Below are 21,450 nucleotides of genomic sequence, written 5' to 3' on the forward strand. Positions count from 1 at the left end.
ATTTTTTGAATTTCCAGTTTTTCTGCCCTGCTTTTTTCCCCATCTTTGTGGTTTTATCTGCCTTTGGTCTTTGATGACGGTAACGAACTGATGGGGTTTTGGTGTGGGTGTCCTTTCTGTTTGTTAGTTTTCCTTCTAACAGTCAGGACCTCAGCTGTAGGTCTGTTGGAGATTGCTTGAGGTCCACTCCAGACCCTGTTTGCCTGGGTATCAGCAGTGGAGGCTACAGAAGATAGAATATTGCTGGACAGCGAGTGTTGCTGTCTGATTCTTGCTCTGGAAGCTTCGTCTCAGGGGTGTACTCCGCTGTATGAGGTGTGAGGTGTCGGTCTGCACCTAGTGGGCGATGGCTCCCAGTTAGGCTACTCAGGGGTCAGGGACCCACTTGAGCAGGCAGTCTGTCCATTCTCAAATCTCAGCCTCTGTGCTGGGAGATCCACTGCTCTCTTCAAAGCTGTCAGACAGGGTCATTTACCTCTGCTGAGGTTTCTGCTGCTTTTTGTTTTGCAATGCTCTGTCCACAGAGATGGGGTCTACAGAGACAGGCAGGCCCCCTTGAGCTGCGGTGGGCTCCACCCACTTTGAGCTTCCCCGTGGCCTTGTTTACCTACTTAAGCCTCAGCAATGGCAGGTACCCCTCCCACAGCCTCGCTAATGCCTTGCTGTTAGATCGCAGACTGCTGTGCTAGCAATGAGGGAGGCTCCGTGGGTGTGGGACCCTCCCATCCAGGTGTGGGATATAATCTCCTGGTGTGCCGTTTGCTAAGACCTTTGGTGAAGCGCAGTATTAGGGTGGGAGTTGCCCAATTTTCCAGGTGTTGTGTGTCTCAGTTTCCCTTGGCTAGGAAAAGGGATTCCCTTCCCCCTTGCGGTTCCCAGGTGAGGTGATGACTCGCCCTGCTTCAGCTTTCGCTGGTGGGGCTGCACCAGCTGACCAGCACCGATTTTCCAGACTCCCCAGTGAGATGAACCCAGTACCTCAGTTGAAAATGCAGAAATCACCCGTCCTCTGTGTCCCTCACGCTGGGAGCTGGAGGCTGGAGCTGCTGCTATTTGGCCATCTTGCTCTGGTCCTACCAGCCATATTTGAAGTGATCGGTAGCCACATGTGACTAATGACTATCATATTGGACAGGGCACACATAGAACATTTCCATCACTGTCGAATGTTCTGTTGGATAGTGTTTGAGGTAGTTATATACCTATGTCTACTAATACCTCCGTTTTCAGGGAATTTTTTATGTGATCTTAAATATGCAACTTGAAACTGGAAGGATCATTTGAGTGTGCTAAAACCCAGTGGACAGTATTAAATTTGAGCAAAACTTTCACACAAGCTTGTCACTTGGATACAAGAAGAAGATAATTAATTTTTTTGTGTGTGACACAAAACACCACAGAGTTTTTTTTTTAAGCAATGTAATATGCAAATTGAAGCTGTATTTAATAGTTTTAAAGTAAGAATTCGCATTTGTAACATAGCTTTTTAAAACTGGAAAGGATTTTTTAAATTTCAACAGTCTGTATTTTTAATTTGGTTAGTAGATGGTTGCCTACTGGGAAAACATCATTGAATCATTTTAGTCTTAGGGAGAATTGAAAAAAAAAAAGAAAACTATCTTTTGCCTTCTTAAAGTATTAATACTCATGGGTAGACATAACATTTTAGGTGTTCTATGAGGAAAAATGATCAAAATGTGATAAGTATACCTTGCTTTTTATGTCAAAATGCATTAATAAATACATATCAGACCTGATGTAGAGCCTTGTTTTAAGTGCACACTACAAAGCAAGAAAGGAGTATTTTTGAGATTCTCTTTTTTGTATATATTCCTACTATAGTTCTTTTAATACAGGTGAGGAATTGAGGAAGACAAGGACTTAGACTTAGTATTTCACTTAACTTGCTCCATCTTATTTTAATTTTTCTCCTCCCCTTCTTTTCCTTCTCCATGATTGTTCAAGGTTGCCCAGCCTCATTAAAATTTTTAGTTTTAGTTTGATTTAGAGCTGACCTCATGAAAGTTATATCAAGGTATAAGAAACGTTAGACTTGCCTTGCCATATGGGAATTTACTTTCCAAAGGAGAACTTGCCAGCTCATTAAATGAACCATGTGTGTAAAGTCCTGAGCATGAATTGTTTATCTGACACTTAGCACTCAAATATTAATAGCCATCACTACTTGTAACATATTAGTGATAGTAGGTTATCAGTTGCTTCTCTGGTGTAATCTTTGTGGAGGATGCTTTTGAACTGTGGATCTCCTGGTGTTATTAAGCTACCCACAGCAGCTTCCCTTTTGCCCCTCTTTATTGTCCCCTGCCCCAATAACTGTTCTCTGTAGTAAATTAAATACAGCCAATCCCCTTCTTTATATGTAAAAGTGATTAAAAACCTATGTAGCTCAATAAAAACTCATTGGATACAGAAGATACATAAGCCCTTGGAAGCACCGGGATTCAGATTTCCTTGTGTTGCTATTGTCCTCTCTTGTTAAATACATTTTAAATCTACTGAGCTGTTCATGAAAGCCTTACTGAGCTGTTCATGAAAATAGAACATGAAACAGCAGATGGTCATAAAGCCTTCAGAAGAGCAACTATTACATACTTGCTGTAGTCGTTGTCTTTTTTAAAAGAGTATTTCTATAATTTTGTCTTTTATTGGCTTGCTTGACTATAATTTTTCTCTTTAATTTTTATTTAGGGCTTTGACTCTATCTTCTCCTGAAGTTCGATTCCACATGGACAGTGAAACTCATGATCCTATAGATCTGCAGACCAAGGAACTTAGGTTTGTAATTTTTTTTGATGGGCAGTAGATAAGATTTTTTATTTTAAATGTCATGTCTACTATAAGTACTAATAACTAAAACATTTTTATACAAAATAACAATTAGGGTCATGATTTCTACTTTATTTGGCTTACAAAGGACAGAAAAGTAAATTTAAGCTCAGTTTTTCTTCTGTAAAACTGCGTTTAGTCACATAATATAAGAACTTTCAATTTGAATTTGTTTGCTTTGATGTGTGATGTATTAGAACTTGACTAGTAATAGTTATAGTAAGATAAAAAAAGATTACCCTGATTAATTTCTAAAGTAGAATATACTGTAGTGCAGGGGTTCCCAGCCCCTGGGGTATGAGCATTACCACCTGAGATCCGCCTTCTGTCAGATCAGTGGCAGCATTGGATTCTCATTGGAGCGCCAGCCCTATTGTGAACTGTGCATAGGAGGGATCTAGGTTGCATACTTCTTATGAGAATCTAATGCCTGATGAAACCATCGTTTCCTCCCCTCGTCGCATAGAAGAATTGTTTTCCATGAAACCAGTCCCTGGTGCCAGAAAGATGGGGGGTAGGATAGAATAATGGATAGTAGGATAGATAGTAGGGTAGAATAATGGTGAAGATCATGGGCTCTGAAGCCAGACTCCCTAGGTTTGGATGCCTCTGTTGTTACTACTATTATATTGCGAACTAAAGTAGTTATTTGACCTCTGTATGCCACAATTTATTTGTCTGTAAATTGCCTATGACTGATAATGGCACCTACCTCATAGGGTGCTGTGAGGGTGATATTAGCTATTGTTGTTTATTGATTTAGTTAAGATGTAGGAAACAATTTTTTTGTTAAATCAGAGTTTAGGCCTCTTTCCCTGCCTCTTATTTATATTAAGATAATTCTGGAATTCAACATGCATATGCACTTTTCTAATAGATGACCAAGGGTTAAAAATGGGAATATACTCAAATTTTTTACTTAGAACCAATATGTGCTTTAGTGCTATTATAATATCTAAAAATCCCTTATAGTAGAACTTCTATGTATGTCTAATGTTAATGCTAATAATGAGCCCAGTACTAAGAGCTTTTATGAGCAAAAGGTTGACACTAGCTTTGCCAAAGTAAAACGTCAGTCATTTCTTCTTACCAAGAAGAAGAAAGAACACATTTCTAAGATGTCCCCATATGATTGGAGGTCTTTCTAATATTTTTTAAATGAATATAGTTTAGAAATATTGTTAAGAAGTTACAAGATGAAACCTGAATGAAAGGTTAATACTGTGTGTTCATTGACTTGCAAGACAGAAAGCACTATATCGACAGAAGATGGATCATTTTCTAAACTAACCTGAAAATGGATGTGAATAACTATATAGAGAATGACAGCAGTATCAGATTGGTTGAGAGTTTTGAAGTCAGATTGTGTGAACTCAAATTCTCATACTGCTAATAACTCTCACCTTGAGCAAGAGAATAATGAACATATCCTCAGTTTTCTCATCTGTAAAACAGTGTGTGGGGGGTGTGTGTGTGTGTTGAGGGCGGGATGTACTTATAGCACACTGACTGACCCATTAGAAGTATCGAAATTAGCTATTATAAATATGGCCTCTTCATTTGAGTAATTTATTGTTAAAAATTTTGGTTTTTAAGCCAAAATTTGTATGATCTAAATAGCTTTTAATTCTTGTAAACTTTATTGATTTACAATTAAATAAAAATATTTTTGGACCTAGTAAAAATGCTTGTTTTCATTTTATATATAAATAGAGTAGTAAAGCTTCTGTTTTTGAGTGCAATTTTGTTGTTGTTTTTTGACACAGAGCCTTGCTCTGTCACCCAGCCTGGAGTGCAGTGATGCAATCTCGGCTCACTGCAACCTCCACCTCCTGAGTTCAAGTGATTCTCATGCCTCGGCCTCTTCAGTACCTGGGACTACAGGCATGTGCCACCAGACCTGGCTAATTTTTTTATATTTTTAGTAGAGTCGGGGTTTCGCCATGTTGGCAAGACTGGTCTCGAACTCCTGGGCTCAAATAATTTGCCCGCCTCAGCCTCCCAAAGTGCTGGGATTACAGGTGTGAGCCACTGCAACTGGTTGAGTGCAATTTGTATAGTCTCCTCTAGCATGTAAGATTTGCTCTAGCATGTAAGATTTACTCATGCAGTAGTTGCATAATAAGAGATTGTTAGCAGAGTAACTGAGAGATGAAAGAATCGTAAGTTATTTAAAATACAAATGTACACAGACATATGAATGTTTACATAGGAAATGCTCTTATTATCTTCTTTGTAACAAAGGTAACCTGTGAAAAAATATGATATATAGAAGTCTCAGATTCTTTTTTTGTTTTGTTTAATGCTTTTTCCATTGGCAGGGAAACAAATTCCATGGTTGAAGAATTTATGTTACTTGCCAATATTTCTGTTGCAAAAAAAATTCATGAGGAATTTTCTGAACATGCTCTGCTTCGAAAACATCCTGCTCCACCTCCATCAAATTATGAAATTCTTGTTAAGGCAGCCAGGTCAAGGGTAAGATCCTATAGTTTGAAAAATCATCTATTTGTGTTTTCATCTACCTGTTGTTCTAAATAATTTACATTCATATTTCCATAAAGGTTTTATTGTTTGTTAATAAGAATATGCCAATAGTTCTTTTTTCTTTTGTTTTTTTCTTTTTTGAGACAGGGTCTCACTGTCACCCAGACTGCAGTACGGTCGCACGATCTCGGCTCACTGCACCCTCCATCTCCCCGTCCTAAGCCCTCCTCCTGCCTCAGCCTCTGGAGGAGCTGGGACTGCAGGCGCACACCACCATGAGTGGCTAATTTTTTGTATTTTTGTGGTAGAGATAGGTTTTCACTATGTTGCCCAGGCTGGTCTCAAACTCCTGGACTCAAGTAATTGTCTCATCTCGGCCTCCCAAAGTGCTGTGCTGGGATTACAGGTATGAGCCACCGCACCCAGCCTAATGTTTTTCACCGTATGCTAAAGCCAGATGTTTAGACTAAGATATATGCAGCGTCCTGGTCATATAAAACTCTTCCATATTTCCTTGCCTTTATGCATGTTTCATATGTCTATGTTGCTTCATGGCTCCTGTCAACCGCTTAACTTTACAAATAATGTATTTTGTTTTTGTTTTTGGGTTTTTTTGGTTTTTTTTACTTCGACTCAGTTAAATCCTTTACATTTCATGTTCGTAAGAAAAGTATGTTTATTCCATACATGGAAAAGAGGAAACTATAGAAGGAGCACATTTTTTCAGCCCTGTATACCCACTGCTTCTTGTTAGTAGATTTTCAGTTATGGGTGCTTACCCCTTGGGTGACTATGGCTTACATTGCTTTTCCTTGGATTACCTAGTTAGGCCCTATCTTTCTCATCTAGAAGAGAGGGAGCAGTAATGTTGGACTGCAGAGCATTAGTCTAACACGATGGCATTGGTTTCTGATTTTTAGATCAGACCTTTATGGCATGCATGCCCAGCTTCTCCAGATTCATAGGAATTGAATCAGCTTCTCACTCCTCTGCTCCAAGGCTTACTCTGTAAATAGGAATTTTTTTTCCTTCACTATCTTACTTCTTCCAAAGACCTAAGAGAAGAGATGTATATTTGACTCATCTTCCTAGGGTAGAACAAGGCAGCTAAATTTGATGAATCCCAACATTGTTCTAATGGAACTGTAGTGACCAGTACAGTTTTGTTTCTGGCTATTACTTCTACTTTGAAGGGAAGGAAAATAACGAAAACATGATGTTTGTTCAGTCAGATCAGTTATATTTTGAAGACATAATGGTACTGACTTAGAAATGTTTAATATGGTGCTCTTCCTTTCTTTTTGTTTACAGAATTTGGAAATCAAGACTGATACAGCCAAGTCTTTGGCTGAGTCTTTGGATCGGGCCGAATCTCCTACTTTTCCATATCTAAACACTCTGTTGAGAATATTAGCCACTCGCTGTATGATGCAGGCTGTGTACTTCTGTTCTGGAATGGATAATGATTTTCATCACTATGGCTTAGCATCTCCAATATACACACATTTTACTTCACCCATCAGAAGGTATTTTTTTATGAAATTAAAGGAGATAGAAAATAGTTAATTTTGAATTTTAAAAGCACATATTAGTACTGACATACTACGGTTCTTATTTCTCCTTCATCTGTCTAGATACGCAGATGTCATCGTTCATCGGCTTTTGGCTGTGGCTGTTGGGGCTGACTGTACTTATCCAGAGTTGACAGACAAACACAAGCTTGCAGATATATGTAAAAATCTAAATTTCCGGCACAAAATGGCTCAATATGCCCAACGTGCATCAGTGGCTTTTCATACCCAGGTATTTGCCTTCTGTCGATACTGCTAGAAAAGATGAAGTTTTGTTCATTTTTAATTTAATTTCAATTTCTTTGTTAATTTCAAAATATTTTAAGACTAAATAAGTTGTATGTTATTTTACAGTTATTTTTCAAAAGCAAAGGAATAGTAAGTGAAGAAGCCTATATTTTATTTGTAAGAAAGAATGCCATTGTGGTATTAATTCCAAAGTATGGTTTAGAAGGGACAGTCTTTTTTGAAGAAAAGGACAAACCAAACCCACGGCTTATTTATGATGATGAGGTACAGTATTTCTCATGTTTGTTTTCTTTTCTGGGGGCACTTTTTCTTTGGGAGTTCATAAATGGTACCCATAAAGCATAAAATTATTTTTTGTACCCTGAAGAATTTATCCAGATCTCCAAATACATGCCAGGAAATCTACGTTTAATTTTGCCAACTAAGCTATGGTTTTACTCACAATTTCCCACCACTATATATCTTCTCATATGCAGTTGTTGTCTTTGATTTTTTCTTTTATACTATGTAAAGTTTTGCCCTACATGCACCAATAAAGTAAAGGAATAAATGACTATTTACAACTCAGGGAAGAAACTTTTTTTTTTTTTTTAACTTACTTCCAGTGTTTCTTATGTGACACACATACTCCCTATTCACCTTAGGAGAACCACAGCCCTGAGAGAATATTTGAACAATAAACTGGCCAAAGTACCTTTGTGTTCCTCTACTAAACTAAAAATTTCCTATTTATTAGTGAGTTGATAAATTAATCACCAAGATTTTAATGAACATATATATATATTAGAACTATCTTAATGGAGAAAGTATGCACATAAATAGGTCATATTTATGTGAGACTACTAGCTTTATGGCCTTTGTTATGTAGAACACGTAGATGCTTACTAATTTTTATATTTAAACTTTCACTATGTAAGATAAATTGTAAAGGGTTAGAACAAAGCCTCAAATGTAAGGAAGCAATTAAGAATGATAAAATGTGTTTTGTTTAGATACCTTCACTTAAAATAGAAGATACAGTGTTCCATGTATTTGATAAAGTTAAAGTGAAAATCATGTTAGACTCATCTAATCTTCAGCATCAGAAAATCCGAATGTCCCTGGTAGAACCACAGGTAAGGCCAAACTTAATATTTCCTTGTTGTGATGGAACAAACAGTACATATTTTGTCAGAGAGAGGGACATAGTTATTTCTGTTTAATGTTAGAGGGAACCCTATAAGTAGTGTAGAAACCAAATATTTGCATAGCAAATCCTGTTTTCTCATTGATTTCTTTAGGCCACGGGATTCTAGACATCTGAGATTCTGCTCAGGTCTTTGGTGGCAAAATAAAAAGATCTTCCATTCTCCTGCCTAGTCTTTTCTGTCTAGAAGTTTTGAACTCTGCACTTTGAAGATGAAGTGTAGGTTTTTCACCTAAGATACTGGTTCTTAACCTTTGTCCTTCCCCAACACACTTGAAACCTCTGATTCTGTCGATCACAGTGGCTCCCCATGGGGAAGGCTGTTTTATAGTTAAAAAGAACACTTCCTAAATGACATGCTTCTCACCTATTGAGACCATGTCTACCTTCTGCATTTTTGAACCACTGTTACTTTTTAAAATACATTCTGTGTATAAAACCTTTAATTAGCCCCCTTTCCCCTCCCTACCACTACATCCTTTTAAATTTGAAACTGGCAGTGGGGACGGGGAAGATGAGGATGAGATGTATTTTATCCTTTAAATCACCTTATTTCCCCCCATTTGCATTATCTTAGATACCAGGAATAAGCATTCCTACTGATACTTCAAACACAGACCTTAATGGACCAGAGAAAAAGAAGATAAAGCTTGGAAAATAGCTATATTCAACAGAAATCTTCAAAGACTGGTTTTATTTTTAAAAGAAAAAACTTGAAAGAACACTTCTAAGCCTAAGTGTGTGATACAGTTTGTTACTTTTAAGTACATTTTAATAATTTCAGACATTTGCATTTTTATTGAATGGTTGACTGTATCTGTCCCATCATACTGCTTTACTTCTGGGTTGAACAGAATTATTTATGCAGAATAATTCAATTGAATATCCATCACTTAAATACAGTGACAGGATAGCAACTTCAGGGATCTGTAAAGATCATTTAAATGGAGTGCTCATCTCATTGAGGAGCAGATTAATTTTGCATAAGTACTTTGATTATTTAATATTTGTAGGAAAAAACTTTCATTTTCCTACAGAGGAAAATAGAACAATCTTAGAAGCAAGGAACAATCTTCTTTTCTAAGTCTTGGAAGCTGTCAGTGTTGAGGATGTAATCTCCTTTGCCATCTTTAATTCACCTAATTTACACTAAGTATTCTCTTACTGTCTTTAAAAGCTTCCTGTATTTTATTAGTGGTCCTTGAACAACTGTGAATGTTTGGGAATTGGTAGAAAGGCAAGAAGTAGTATATTTTGACCTGACTGGAAAGATGGTTGTTTTTATTACCAGGTAATAAGTGTGATCATCATTGTTGAACTTCAGCTCCAGTGTCTCTCCAGAATAAGACATTGGCATTCAAATGTCTGTATCTTGTTACTTACAAAATAAAACACAGATAATTAGTGGCTTTTAAATTGTAGTTGTATCAGTGTATGTACACGAGGGGAACTGTATAAAGGCATACTAAAGCGAACAGATTAAAATAAGTATTATTAATAAAATTTGGTGTGCCAAACTACTTCCTTTGCTAATCACAGAGATTGGTAATGATTAAATTAATGCCTTCAGGAATATTTTGGGATAGGGTTGCCTTAAAACGTTTTACCTGGCTTATTTATTCAATTTCTAAAGCACTTACGGTGTGTCAGGTTCCACTCAAGTAAACTCTGTCTTCAAAGGAGCTTGCAGTATAGTGAGAAAAGCCTGGCAAGTAAATCAGCAGGTATACCAAATAGGTAGTCATTTAGGCACTCAGTAAATGTTGACTAATTTTTCCAGTTTCCTATTACTGAGGAAAACTTCCATACATTGAGACAGAAACTTGTGTCAGTTGGAGGAAAATAGACTTGAGTAGCCTTTGGTCCAAGTAAAATGGGTCAATGACACTAAGAGTAGGAGTCAAAAAACCTTTTCTGTGAGTGCTGGAACATTTTAGACTTTGTTGGCTATGGTGTGTATTGCAACTATAGTACACAACTCTGCCGTTGATAGTGTGTAAGGAGCCATATACAATACATAAACAAATCAACATGACTGTGTTCCAACAAAGCCTGATTTGTTAAGTTTCATATATAGTCATATGTCACTTAATGACAGGGATACGTTCTGAGACATGTCACTTGACAATTTCATCATTGTGTGAAAATCATGATGTAATTACACAAACCTAGATGGTATACCCTCTGGTATCCTATATGGGACAACCTGTGGCTCCTAACCTACAAACCTGTATGGCATATTACTGTACTGATTGCTGTAGGCAGTTGTAACACAGTGCTAAGTATTTGTATATCTAAGCATATCTAAACATAGAAAAGGTACAGTAAAAAAAAATATAGGTATATATAAGATATAAAATGGTACACCTATTTAGGACATTTACCATGAACAAGTTGGCAGGACTGGAAGCTGGCTCTGGGTGAGTCAGTAAGTGGTTAGTGAATGTGAAGGCCTATATTACTGTGCACTACTGTAGGCTCTTATAAACACTATACACTTAGGCTACGTAAAGTAATTTCACTATGATGTTACCATGGCTATGTCCCCAGGCAATAGGAATTTTTCAGCTCCATTGTAATCTTACAGGATCATCATGATATATTTGGCCATTGTTGACCAAAAGTTATGCAGCATGTCATTATAATTTTGATGTCACAAAACATTACTCATTTGATTCTCCCCACCCCTGCCAACCATTTAAAAAACTTTGCCGGCTAGGTGCAGTGGCTCACGCCTGTAATCCTAGCATTTTGGGAGGCCGAGATGGGTGGATCACCTGATATCAGGAGTTCGAGACCAGCCTGGCCAACATGGTAAAACCCTATCTCTACTAAAAATACAAAAACTTAGCTGGGTGTAGTGGCAGACGCCTGTAATCCCAGCTACTTGGGAGGCTGAGGCAGGAGAATCACTTTAACCTGGGAGGCGGAGGTTGCAGTGAGCCGAGATCGCACCACTGCAGTTCAGCCTGAGCGACAAGAGTGAGACTCTTGTGGTGTTCATGGTTAGTGTGTTGAAGATGAGCCAGGTACATAACGCGGCACATTTTCTGCAGGTCAGCAGTAATATTTCAGGGTACAGTTGAGGAGGAAAGAAGAAAATGACACATTGATAACATAGGTCTTTATTTCCTAGGGGTACATATGAATTATTCCTTTTTGAATGAGACAGTTTTTTAAAGTTGATTTATAAATACAAAAATACATTCTCCAAAGATGGTATTTCCAAACTCTTATATACGCATCTACTCCCAACATGGATATGTTTTTTTTTAAAAAAATAGTTGTATATAACATACATATCTGCCCCAGTGTTACTTCACAGGCCTATGCCCTACAGGAACTCCACTCTCCGAGCCCCACTTTTTCTCTTCGTTCTCCCACACTCTTATTCTCCCACATCCCTACCCACGTTTGAGCTGGAAAGGATGTCCCTACCCTAGGCATGAGGTATATTATTCTGGGCACCACACATTTGCCCCATAGATAACAATACATGTGATGATGTCGCTAGTACTACCTTTCCAGTATTTACATATTTAAAAGTAGTAACTAGAACAGTTATCACAGGAACTAAGAATTTTCCCCACGGAGGTGAACAGTTTAAGAACTAAAATTTCAGGAAACCTGTTTAATTTCCTTTTTTGTATCTTCGATAAGTTTTATATCTAAGATTTCTGGGTTATAATTCATCTGTATGTTCAAGCTTTTATGTAAAAATATATAGTGCCTTCAGTTTTAACATAGTTTCTTCACATGTTCTCAGAACTGCTAAATTCAGTGCTATCAGAAAGGCTTAATAAGTAGTTCATTGACCCTGTCAGATAGGAGCACTCAGCTCTGTCACAATTTGTTGTTAAACACATCACTCAATGTTAAGTATAAAAATATTTATTGATAAAAAATAAATTTATAATTCAGCAACTTGAAGTTCCAGGAGCATTTCCGTTGTTCCTATGTCAGTAAGCCCTTGATTTTTCACATTATGGAGGGAAAGCGAAAAATGTTACTTGAAGTAATTTTTTCCCCAATCACCATCACATTGATCCTGTGCACAACGATATATGTGAGGAACTCTTAAGCTTAGTCTTTGATTCTTATTCTATGGACTGCTGCACTGAAAAGGACTTGCTGTTTTCATCCAACACCTCTGCGTTGTGTGGTCTTCCTGTGAAAAAGAAGACAACACCTCGTTTTCAGTTTTAGTAGGACCACTTGAGGATGCAATTATCGGAACTGTTTTTAAAACCTAAAAGCACGTTTCTTTAGCTGAACTCTGAAGGTACAGTAAAGATGCAGTATTTTATAAATCAATATTCTGTATCAAAAAGAATTCCAACGCTTTGAGAGGCCAAGGTGGGAGGATCGCATGAGCCCAGGAGTTTGAGACTAGCCCTGGCAACATAGTGAGACCCTGTCCCTACAAAAAATTTTAAAAAGCTGGGTGTGGTGGCACATGCCTGTAGTCCCAAGCTACTCGGTAGGCTTAGGTGGTAAGACTGCTTGAGTCTGGCAGTGAGCTGTGGTCATGCCACTACACTCTGGCCTGGGTGACAGAATGAGACCCCGTCTCAAAAAATAATAATAATAAAATTTTTAAAAATCCTCCATGTATCTCTACTTATGTTTAGATAGATAACTACATCTGAAACAGGATGGATTTTGTTCAGGTTAATATTAGAAGAGACCTTCTCTGATACTACTTACAACAGAAAGGCAATTTGCTCGTACTACATACAACAGAAGGGAAAACTAAGGTGGCCTCCCTATCAAACTTTGGTTGCACATTTTGCTGATATTTATAGTATTTTGTAAGAAACTGGCATACAACAGCAGTGCGAGGTGGTTCACACTGGTAGTTCTAGCTACTCAGGAGGGTGAGGCAGGAGGATTGCTTGAACCCAGCAGTTCAAGGCTGCAGTGATTTATGATTCTATGACTGCACTCCAGCCTGGGTAACTTAGAGTAAGACCCCGTCTCAAAGAAAAAAAGAAAAAGAAGAAATGGCATACAAGGCTGTGCATGTTGGCTCATGCCTGTAATCCCAGCACTTTGAGAGGCTGAGGCAGGAAGACTGCTTGACACCAGGAGTTTGAGACCAGCCTGGGCAACACAGTAGGCCGTGTCTCTACAAAAAAAAAAAAATACAAAAGAAATTGGAATATAAAATTAAAGACTGTCCTGACTAGTGCCTGAAATTATGAGTTTCTTCAAGTAGGAATATATAACCTTTATCTGGAGGGTTCAGTGAATGCCCTCATCAAATATATGCTACCTTTGTACACTTTGTAGTATGTCAGATACTTGTGTTACTATATTCAGAGTAAACAAAATATTTCAAGGCTATTGGATTTCAAGAAAATAGGCTTTACCTTTTAGTGTTTTAAATTTCATATAGTTTCTCAATAGTACTATTGTCTAATAATTGAAATTATTTTATATTTCTAATCTAAACAATATTAGGTTTTCTCTATATTTTCTCTGTACCTTCATATTAAATGCTTGAGATATACTCTCAACTTCACAGGTTTGTGCATCACTTTCTTTGCAGTAACTTTCTGCCCCAACTGTATCCGTAATATTGCTTCCACAATTCTGCGTATTATAGCCACTATCCATCTGACAGGAGAAAAAAGAAAAAAATATATTGTGAGGAACTTAAAAGTCAAATATTTAAATAAGTAAACCACTATAAACTGTCACTCACTACATCTGAACGATCCTAACATGATCATGTTGAACAAAATTCAAAAGTAATACACAACTATAAAAGGTAGTTCTGCATAGTACTGATTACTGTAGTCATTTTATAATTCCTTCCAATGAAATATATCTTGTAACTTCCTTAAGAATCAGTGAATAGTCTACTGACAAAATGCTTTCCTGTTACTTTGTGATCATACCTAGTAGACGACAATGAGTATTACAACTAACTTCACCTTCCAAGGCATTTTCCAGGCTTGTCTCTTAAATGGCTTGGACGCAGCTCTAAATAAAATCTACCAAAAAGGCATGCTGCCTTTAAAAAGGTTATACTGTATTCACACCTAGTTGTTCACAATAATGCCACATATATAATGGCTCTAGATGTTAGTTCAGTTTTTCATATTAATAAAAATTGTAGCATCCTAAGATACACTTTTTCAGTGCAAAAGAACAAAAAAGAAAGATTCTAGCCAATTTCCAGCTTGACATACATAAAATAACACTTATTGAGTGTCTCTAAAAAGGCCAGGCACTATCTGTATATATTTAATATCTTTTTCTCCTTTCGACAACCCTATTACTTTACTAGAGAAGGAAATTAAGGCTTAGAAAGGTTAACTTTCACAGTGTCATCCAGTGATGAGGTGATGAAGATGTGAGACCTCAGTCCAGGTTCTGTTCACTGCACAACACTCCATTTACCTGTATAATGCTGAGCACCAAAGAAAGCAATCCACAAGGGAATCACTTTGCATTTAAGCCCTCCCTGCAAGTTAGCATCAGAGGGAAGGAAAAAGCTGACTCTCATTTTGTTTCCCTCACAAAGGTACAGACTAGCCGAGAAAATGCAGTCTATCAGTTATAATCCTGAAAACTGGGAAAAATGTTCCCAGTTTTCAGGGCTGGATACATATCTGCTTACTACTGGAGGTCATGTTCCATTACAACAAAAGTCTTGTGACGTATAACATTTTTGGGGGAAAGCCTTGTTCTGCTATCATTCAATAGCTACTTGATCAAAAACATAAATGTCAGATTGCTCCCAGAGATTCTGACAATAGTTCTTCCTTCTAATATTCATCACTGCCAAATAGCTGGCTTATAATGCAATACTAATATGTAACTGGATATATATGGAAAGAAAAGTTACTCATTAGTACAGCAGAAGTAAGGCATGTAGGGAGTTTGTCCCACACTATGGGAAGAGCAGGATCCATGGGAGCCAAGTTGAGATGGTGGCTGACTTCACTGTCTCTCATCTAGACTTCTGCTAATGTCAGTGCCTAATATGTACCAACCAGGCAACAGATACCTTGTTATCCCCCATAGGCATCAAGGTAGGCATCAATCTCACTTTATAGCTAAGAAGGATGAGGGGATACAAATTAAGAAGTCGTGTTCTATTCACTGCTATGTAAATCTTGCCTTAAGATCCCACAGCCTGGAAATAAAAGAACTCGAATTCAAACTTGGTTCTCATTGCAAACTTTACATTCCAGTTGGGCAATGGTGCCTTTAAATGGTGTCTCTATGTCAGTCATCTAACATGCACTTTGTTACTAAATTTATTTTTCTACCACATAAATCAGACGTTACTGTCTTTTAAAACATTTAATTGGCAACAGTTGTGCCCTGTGATAACATTCCTTGACATCTGGTCCCAGCACTTTAGCCCTTCCCTCATCATTCTCAGTCCCCCTTGTTTGTTACCATTCAGAGGACCTTGCCTCCCATTACTACTTACATTTTTGCTTTCATTATTATTTTAAACTGACACACAATTACACACATTTATGATGTACGTGATAGTTTGATATGTTTACAATGTGTAATGATCAAATTGGGGTAATTAGCATATCCATTAACTCAAACATTTATCATTGTGTTGGGAACTTTCAAAATCTGCTCTTCAAGCTATTTGAAAATATACCATAAATTGTTAATTACACTCACCCTATAGTGTTATAGAACACTAGAATGTACTCCTATCAAGCTGTACTTTTGTATCCATTAACCAACCTCTCCCTATCCCAGCTCCCTCTACCCTTCTCATCCTCTACTACCCACCACTATTCTACACTCTTCTATGAAATCAACCTTTTTAGCTTCCTCATATAGAAGTGAGAACATGTGGTATTTATCTTTCTGTGCCTGGCTTATTTCACTTAATGTCCTCCAGTTCATCCGTGTTGCTGCAAATGTAAGGATTTCATTCTTTTTTATGGCTGAGTAGTATTCCATTTTGTATATATACCACATTTTCTTTATCCATTCACCTATTAATGGACAGTTAGGTTGATTCCATATTCTGGCTATTATGAATAGTGCAGCAATAAACACTGGAGTGCAGGTATCTCTTTGACATACTGATTTCCTTTCCTTTGGATATATACCTACTAGTGGGATTGCTAGATCACATGGTAGTTCTATTTTTAGTTTTTTGAGGAACTTCCATAATAGTTGTACTAATTCATATTCCCACCAACAGTGTTCAGGCACTGTTTACTATTATATTAATCACAATGATCATGCTAATATCCTGTAATCCTATTATTATCCCCATTTAAAGAAGAGTAAACAAGCTGAAAGAAACTGTCACTTTCTGGGATTTATAAAGCTAATGGAGCTGGGCTATAAACTGAAATCTGCCACTACGGTTTCCCAAGCCCATGTTCTTTAATGCCATGCTCGCCCCTCAACTAAATACATTTGCACCCACACCCATCCTGGCACCCTGGCCTTTAAACATGGAAGAGTTACTGTGGGTACTCCTATCAGGGCTCAGATTCTACCCCCTCTTGCATGCCTCAGTTCCCTCAATTATAAAACAGATCACCATTTGACAGATGACAATATCTATTATCTAGTAAGAGAAGTTAAAAAATGAATGGAATATCCCTGCAAGTGTAATCAAGTATAGATTGTTTGACAAGTTAGTAGTGACAGTTATGGGAGAATATGCTACCCACAGCTTCCAAAGGTTAGTTGGATTGGATGATGATTAAGGTGTATTTCAACAAAAGTATTTTTGTAATTCCTCTATAAATGCTCTGCTAAAAAAGAGAGAGAGAAAGTGAAAAAAAGGCAGAGAGTAAAAGAAGCAAACAATGCCTTTAAGGCATATACTTTTAAGCCTGTATGTGCTTTTTTCTATTTATGAAACCAACTTCAGAGAAGCAAAAATATGTAAAAGTGATTCTAGTATAATCTTTTTTGAGCAATGAAGCTGTAAGTCAGGATAGGCAACAGAAGCATAAAAATATGAGCAAAATACTATATTTAATTTTGGGTCATTTAGAATCCTTCCCGGAGTTTTAACTTCAGCATGCCAAAACTGACACCACCAAAGCCTTATAGGGTTGGTGTGAGAATTAAATGAATTAATAAAGTAGTTAGAAGAATGCCTGGTATATCAAAATACCATGTGAGTATTAGCTATTATTATGAGTCAGTATTAACTTTTGGATTAAACAACATGGACTGTAAAGCCAGACTGCCAGGATCAAATCTCAGCTCTTCCACTTACTACTTGTATAGAAACTTTAGGTAATTTACTTAACCTCTCTGACCCTCAGTTTCCTCATCTGTAAAACAGGGATAACAGTACACATACCTCACAGGATTGCTGTAAAGATTCAACAAATTAAAACATGTAAAGGTCTCAGAATAGGACTTGGCATATAGTAATGCTACATCAGTGTTAGATGTTATTGCTATCCCCTTCTGATATTTGAAGTTCCTTCAAAATTCTCAGCTCAAAGAACACAACAATAAATGGAACAAATGCCTTTCCAAAGTGCTGATTATGAAGTATATGTATCTGTCAAATGAATCAGGTTTTCCAGTTGTTGGAGACATTGCAAAATTGGAAATGTATAATTTCATGAAAAATGTTGCTATAAATCACATTTCTAAAAGAAAGGTACAAAAATGCATACATAAAAAAAACTCTAAGGTCGGGCACGGTGGCTCAGCCTGTAATCCCAACTACTCAGATGGCTGAGGTAGGAGAATCCCTTGAACCCGGAAGGTGGAGGTTGCACTGAGCCAAGATCACGCCAGTGCACTCCAGCCTGGGTGACAGAATGAGACCCCATCTCAAACCCCCCCCCCAATAAAAAGGGGCTCTAAACTCTGTTTATCCCCCCTAAATCACATAAAGGAAAAACAAAAATGATTTTAGTTTTAGAATACAAATACTATACCAGACCTTGCATGTTTTGGGGGACTGGATCCACATAAAACAGTGATGAATTCTGCCTGATGCTAGCAGGAATGATTTCTCTAGAGCAGGCTAATTCCTTTTCTGCCATCATCTTTTCCTACTCCATATAAATATCAGTTAATGTGAATATAAAATATGACTTATCAGTCATAATTAAAATAAATTTACTCTTCTCATATCACTTGGTATTGATATTTTTTAAAAATATTATATAGTAGTCCTCATGTTTAATCCATTATCTTTCTTACACTATAATCTTAGAAAAGAAAGGATAAAGAACACCAAGGCAGTGAGGAAGGGGCTATAGAATACTAAATACCTTACCTGAATGTTACTGCTTTCACAAGGAATGACACTGCTTTCAGCAAGAGGTGACATGCACATATGAGAGTTTTCAATACTGAAGGCAATGCCACTCACAAAATCAGTCATGGGTAAACTGCCATTATCAACCGGCTCCTTAATCCAAGTGTTCTCATCTGCTATCTCTATAGGATCAACCATATCCACAGTGTTATTGTCTTTTTCCCTTTCAACATCCTGCAACAGTGCTAATTCTTTCTCGGAAGCACTGGACTGATTTTGTGTAACAGACACGGCAGTCACAACCAAATGTGTACCGTGTGTAGAAGCCTCACTACTAAACTGCTGTAGGTGTATTCCCGCAGCATCCATGGCTGGTGATGAGACATCTGTGGAAGGAATAGTCTCTTTATCTTCCTCATCTTCACCTTGAGTCTCAAGAGTAAAAGGTATCTGAATCAGTGAGGTCCGATACTGAGTACCACCTCTATACATCTCAAGTCTCATAGGAGACCAATTTTTAATTGGCGAGCAGCCATCTATATAAGGACTTCTGATACACGGATTAGTAATCCCATTAGAATTTGTTCCAGATGAAGCATCAGGAGAATGAACAGTAAACTTCCGTTGTTCTGAAAGGTGGGAAGGGAAAAAAATCATGTCATAAAAACATGAAAATGGAAAAGTCAGTACTAAATGGTAATCATGTTTCATGCCAGGAAAAACTATTTCTCTAACAGTTGTATTGTTTACCAAAGTGAAATTCTGATGTCAAAAACAATAGCACAAATGGATGTGTCTTAATAAGCAGGATGAGGCTCTTAAAAAATAATTTCTTTGGCACTGTCTTTTTTTTCTTCTTTTTTTTAAATATGGTCTCACTCTGTTGCCCAGGCTCACTCTGAGGTGATCCTCCCACCTCAGCCCCAAGTTAGCTGGAACTACAGGCGTTCCACCATGCCTGGCTAATTTCTGTTTTGTTTTTTGTTTTTTTTTGTAGAGATGGGTTTCACCATGTTGCCCAGGCTTGTCTTGAACTCCTGGGCTCAAGCAATTCACTGGCTTCAGCCTCCCAAAGTGCTGGGATTACAGGTGTGAGCCATCGCATCTGGTCACTTTCTCTTTTTTAATTAAATTATTTTACTCACTGAGAATTATTTGCTCATGAGTATATTGCTATTATACTAAAGTTGTTCATATACAATGAAAATCCCTAGCAAATCAGCTGAAACCTACAACTTAACAGCTGTACCTGGCAAATGAAAAATGTGAAAATACATGTGTTTATGTAAAATGCCATAAGCAACACGAAAAAACAAACAAAAAACTGGAAAATATCTGCAACAATAAAGAGCCTAACAATGATAATCAGAATGATAAAATTGTTTTAAAACTGTAAAAAATACTTTTTGTAACTTAATTAGCGTAATAAAAACAAAAGTTTTAAAAATGGACAGAAGCACATAAACAACCTTTCCAATGGTAAACATGCAAATGAAAAGTGTTCAGCCACATAAAATAATAAAAATATGAAAGTTAAAGCAAAGGAAGGTCATTCATTTAATAGTAACATTGGTTTGAACAAACAATTCCCCCTAAAAACCATAAATGACAATAAATATTTGGGAAGAGCTTAATGTCATTAGTGACCAAAAATACAAAATTTAAAGCAGTGAGAGATCTTTTTGTAATATGCCAAATTTGTAAACATCAAAAATCATAGCAGTGATTCTCGCTGGGAAGAAATGACTTTCTTACAAACCACTGATGAAAATTTCAATTGGTACAAACTTTTATGAGGAAAATTTGGCAAGATTCATCAAAAGCCTTAAAAACATTCACCCACTTTGACCAAATAAGTTCACTTCTGAGAATTTAATCTAAGGATATAAACATGTATAATATCATGTATACATAAAGATATTAGTTTTGTGACAAAGAAAACTTAGAAAAATTTAAATGTTTATCAGTGGTTGAAAACAAATGATGCATTCATATGAAATATATAGCAATTCAAAGTTGTGCTTTGAGACAATTATAAATGACTTGAACAACCTATGAAAATACTCATAGAATGCTTTGTGAAAACAGCAGGATCTAGAACCATCTATATACATGTATATACATGTATGTAACCGTATGTGTATATGCATATATACACAAAGACAAGCAAAATAGTTTTCACTTTTCCAATTTTTTGTACTAAGAAGTTTTTAAAAACTGTGACTAGTTTTCAAAAAGTGCTATAATTTTTTCAAAGAGAAATTCATGTATTGCAAAGAGAAATGTGTAAATTTCCACACATCATGTTTACATTAAAAACCTTAATCAAATATACCTATACAAAATGTGAATATTACCAAAGTCTAAACCTACAGGTCAGAAGGCATATGAAACCAACTTGTCTCTAAAATTGCTATATTTCTTTTGATAGTGTTTGATGTAAATATTGCTAATTAAAGTAACCGTATTTAACACTACAGTAGAAATTGGTTGAGAATTTCAGCCTTTGAAGGTAAATTGTTCTTTTATTTAAAATTCAAAGTTTCTAAATATTAGAAGGTTAGTGATCATTTTGAGCTCTATCATTATGACAAATTAAAAGAATCTCTGTAATAACAAATATTGATAGTATAAAACTTTTAACTAGGTATTTCAGTATGAGACATACCTGAGAGTGGGGTCTTTCCTATCTGAAATTCAATTGGTGAGAAAGTGGGTGAAGAAACAGGTGAAGGACTAGTTATGCTTCCCAAGCTGTATTTTTTTGCACTAGCCTGAATAGGGCTAGAAGAAAACTGCCCCTGTAATAAAATTAAATAGTAAATAAATGTGTATGGTTCTCTTCCTTAACTCTTATGCTGCATGCTATTTAT

At 36.8% G+C, this 21,450-nt stretch overlaps 2 protein-coding genes across 3 annotated transcripts in view; one reads left to right on the forward strand and one right to left on the reverse strand.

The window, feature by feature from the left end:
* The window catches only part of DIS3 (DIS3 exosome endoribonuclease and 3'-5' exoribonuclease), a 30,190-nt gene extending 20,347 nt beyond the window's left edge, over positions 1-9,843 (forward strand). For both annotated transcript variants that reach the window (XM_011972019.1, XM_011972018.1), the window contains exons 15-21: positions 2,710-2,796; positions 5,169-5,325; positions 6,646-6,860; positions 6,969-7,137; positions 7,260-7,418; positions 8,147-8,269; positions 8,918-9,843. In XM_011972019.1, the coding sequence (XP_011827409.1) occupies positions 2,710-2,796; positions 5,169-5,325; positions 6,646-6,860; positions 6,969-7,137; positions 7,260-7,418; positions 8,147-8,269; positions 8,918-9,001 (994 nt within the window). In that variant the 3' untranslated portion in view covers positions 9,002-9,843. The remainder of the gene's footprint in view (positions 1-2,709; positions 2,797-5,168; positions 5,326-6,645; positions 6,861-6,968; positions 7,138-7,259; positions 7,419-8,146; positions 8,270-8,917) is intronic.
* A 1,606-nt stretch (positions 9,844-11,449) lies between these two features.
* BORA (bora, aurora kinase A activator) overlaps positions 11,450-21,450 on the reverse strand; it is a 28,101-nt gene continuing 18,100 nt past the window's right edge. The window contains 4 exon segments of the mRNA XM_011972023.1: positions 11,450-12,508; positions 13,828-13,959; positions 18,596-19,206; positions 21,246-21,378. Of these exon segments, the coding sequence (XP_011827413.1) occupies positions 12,443-12,508; positions 13,828-13,959; positions 18,596-19,206; positions 21,246-21,378 (942 nt within the window). The 3' untranslated portion in view covers positions 11,450-12,442.

This window comes from Mandrillus leucophaeus, unplaced genomic scaffold (genome assembly GCF_000951045.1).
Source record: "Mandrillus leucophaeus isolate KB7577 unplaced genomic scaffold, Mleu.le_1.0 Scaffold126, whole genome shotgun sequence".
NCBI classification, from domain to species: domain Eukaryota; kingdom Metazoa; phylum Chordata; class Mammalia; order Primates; family Cercopithecidae; genus Mandrillus; species Mandrillus leucophaeus.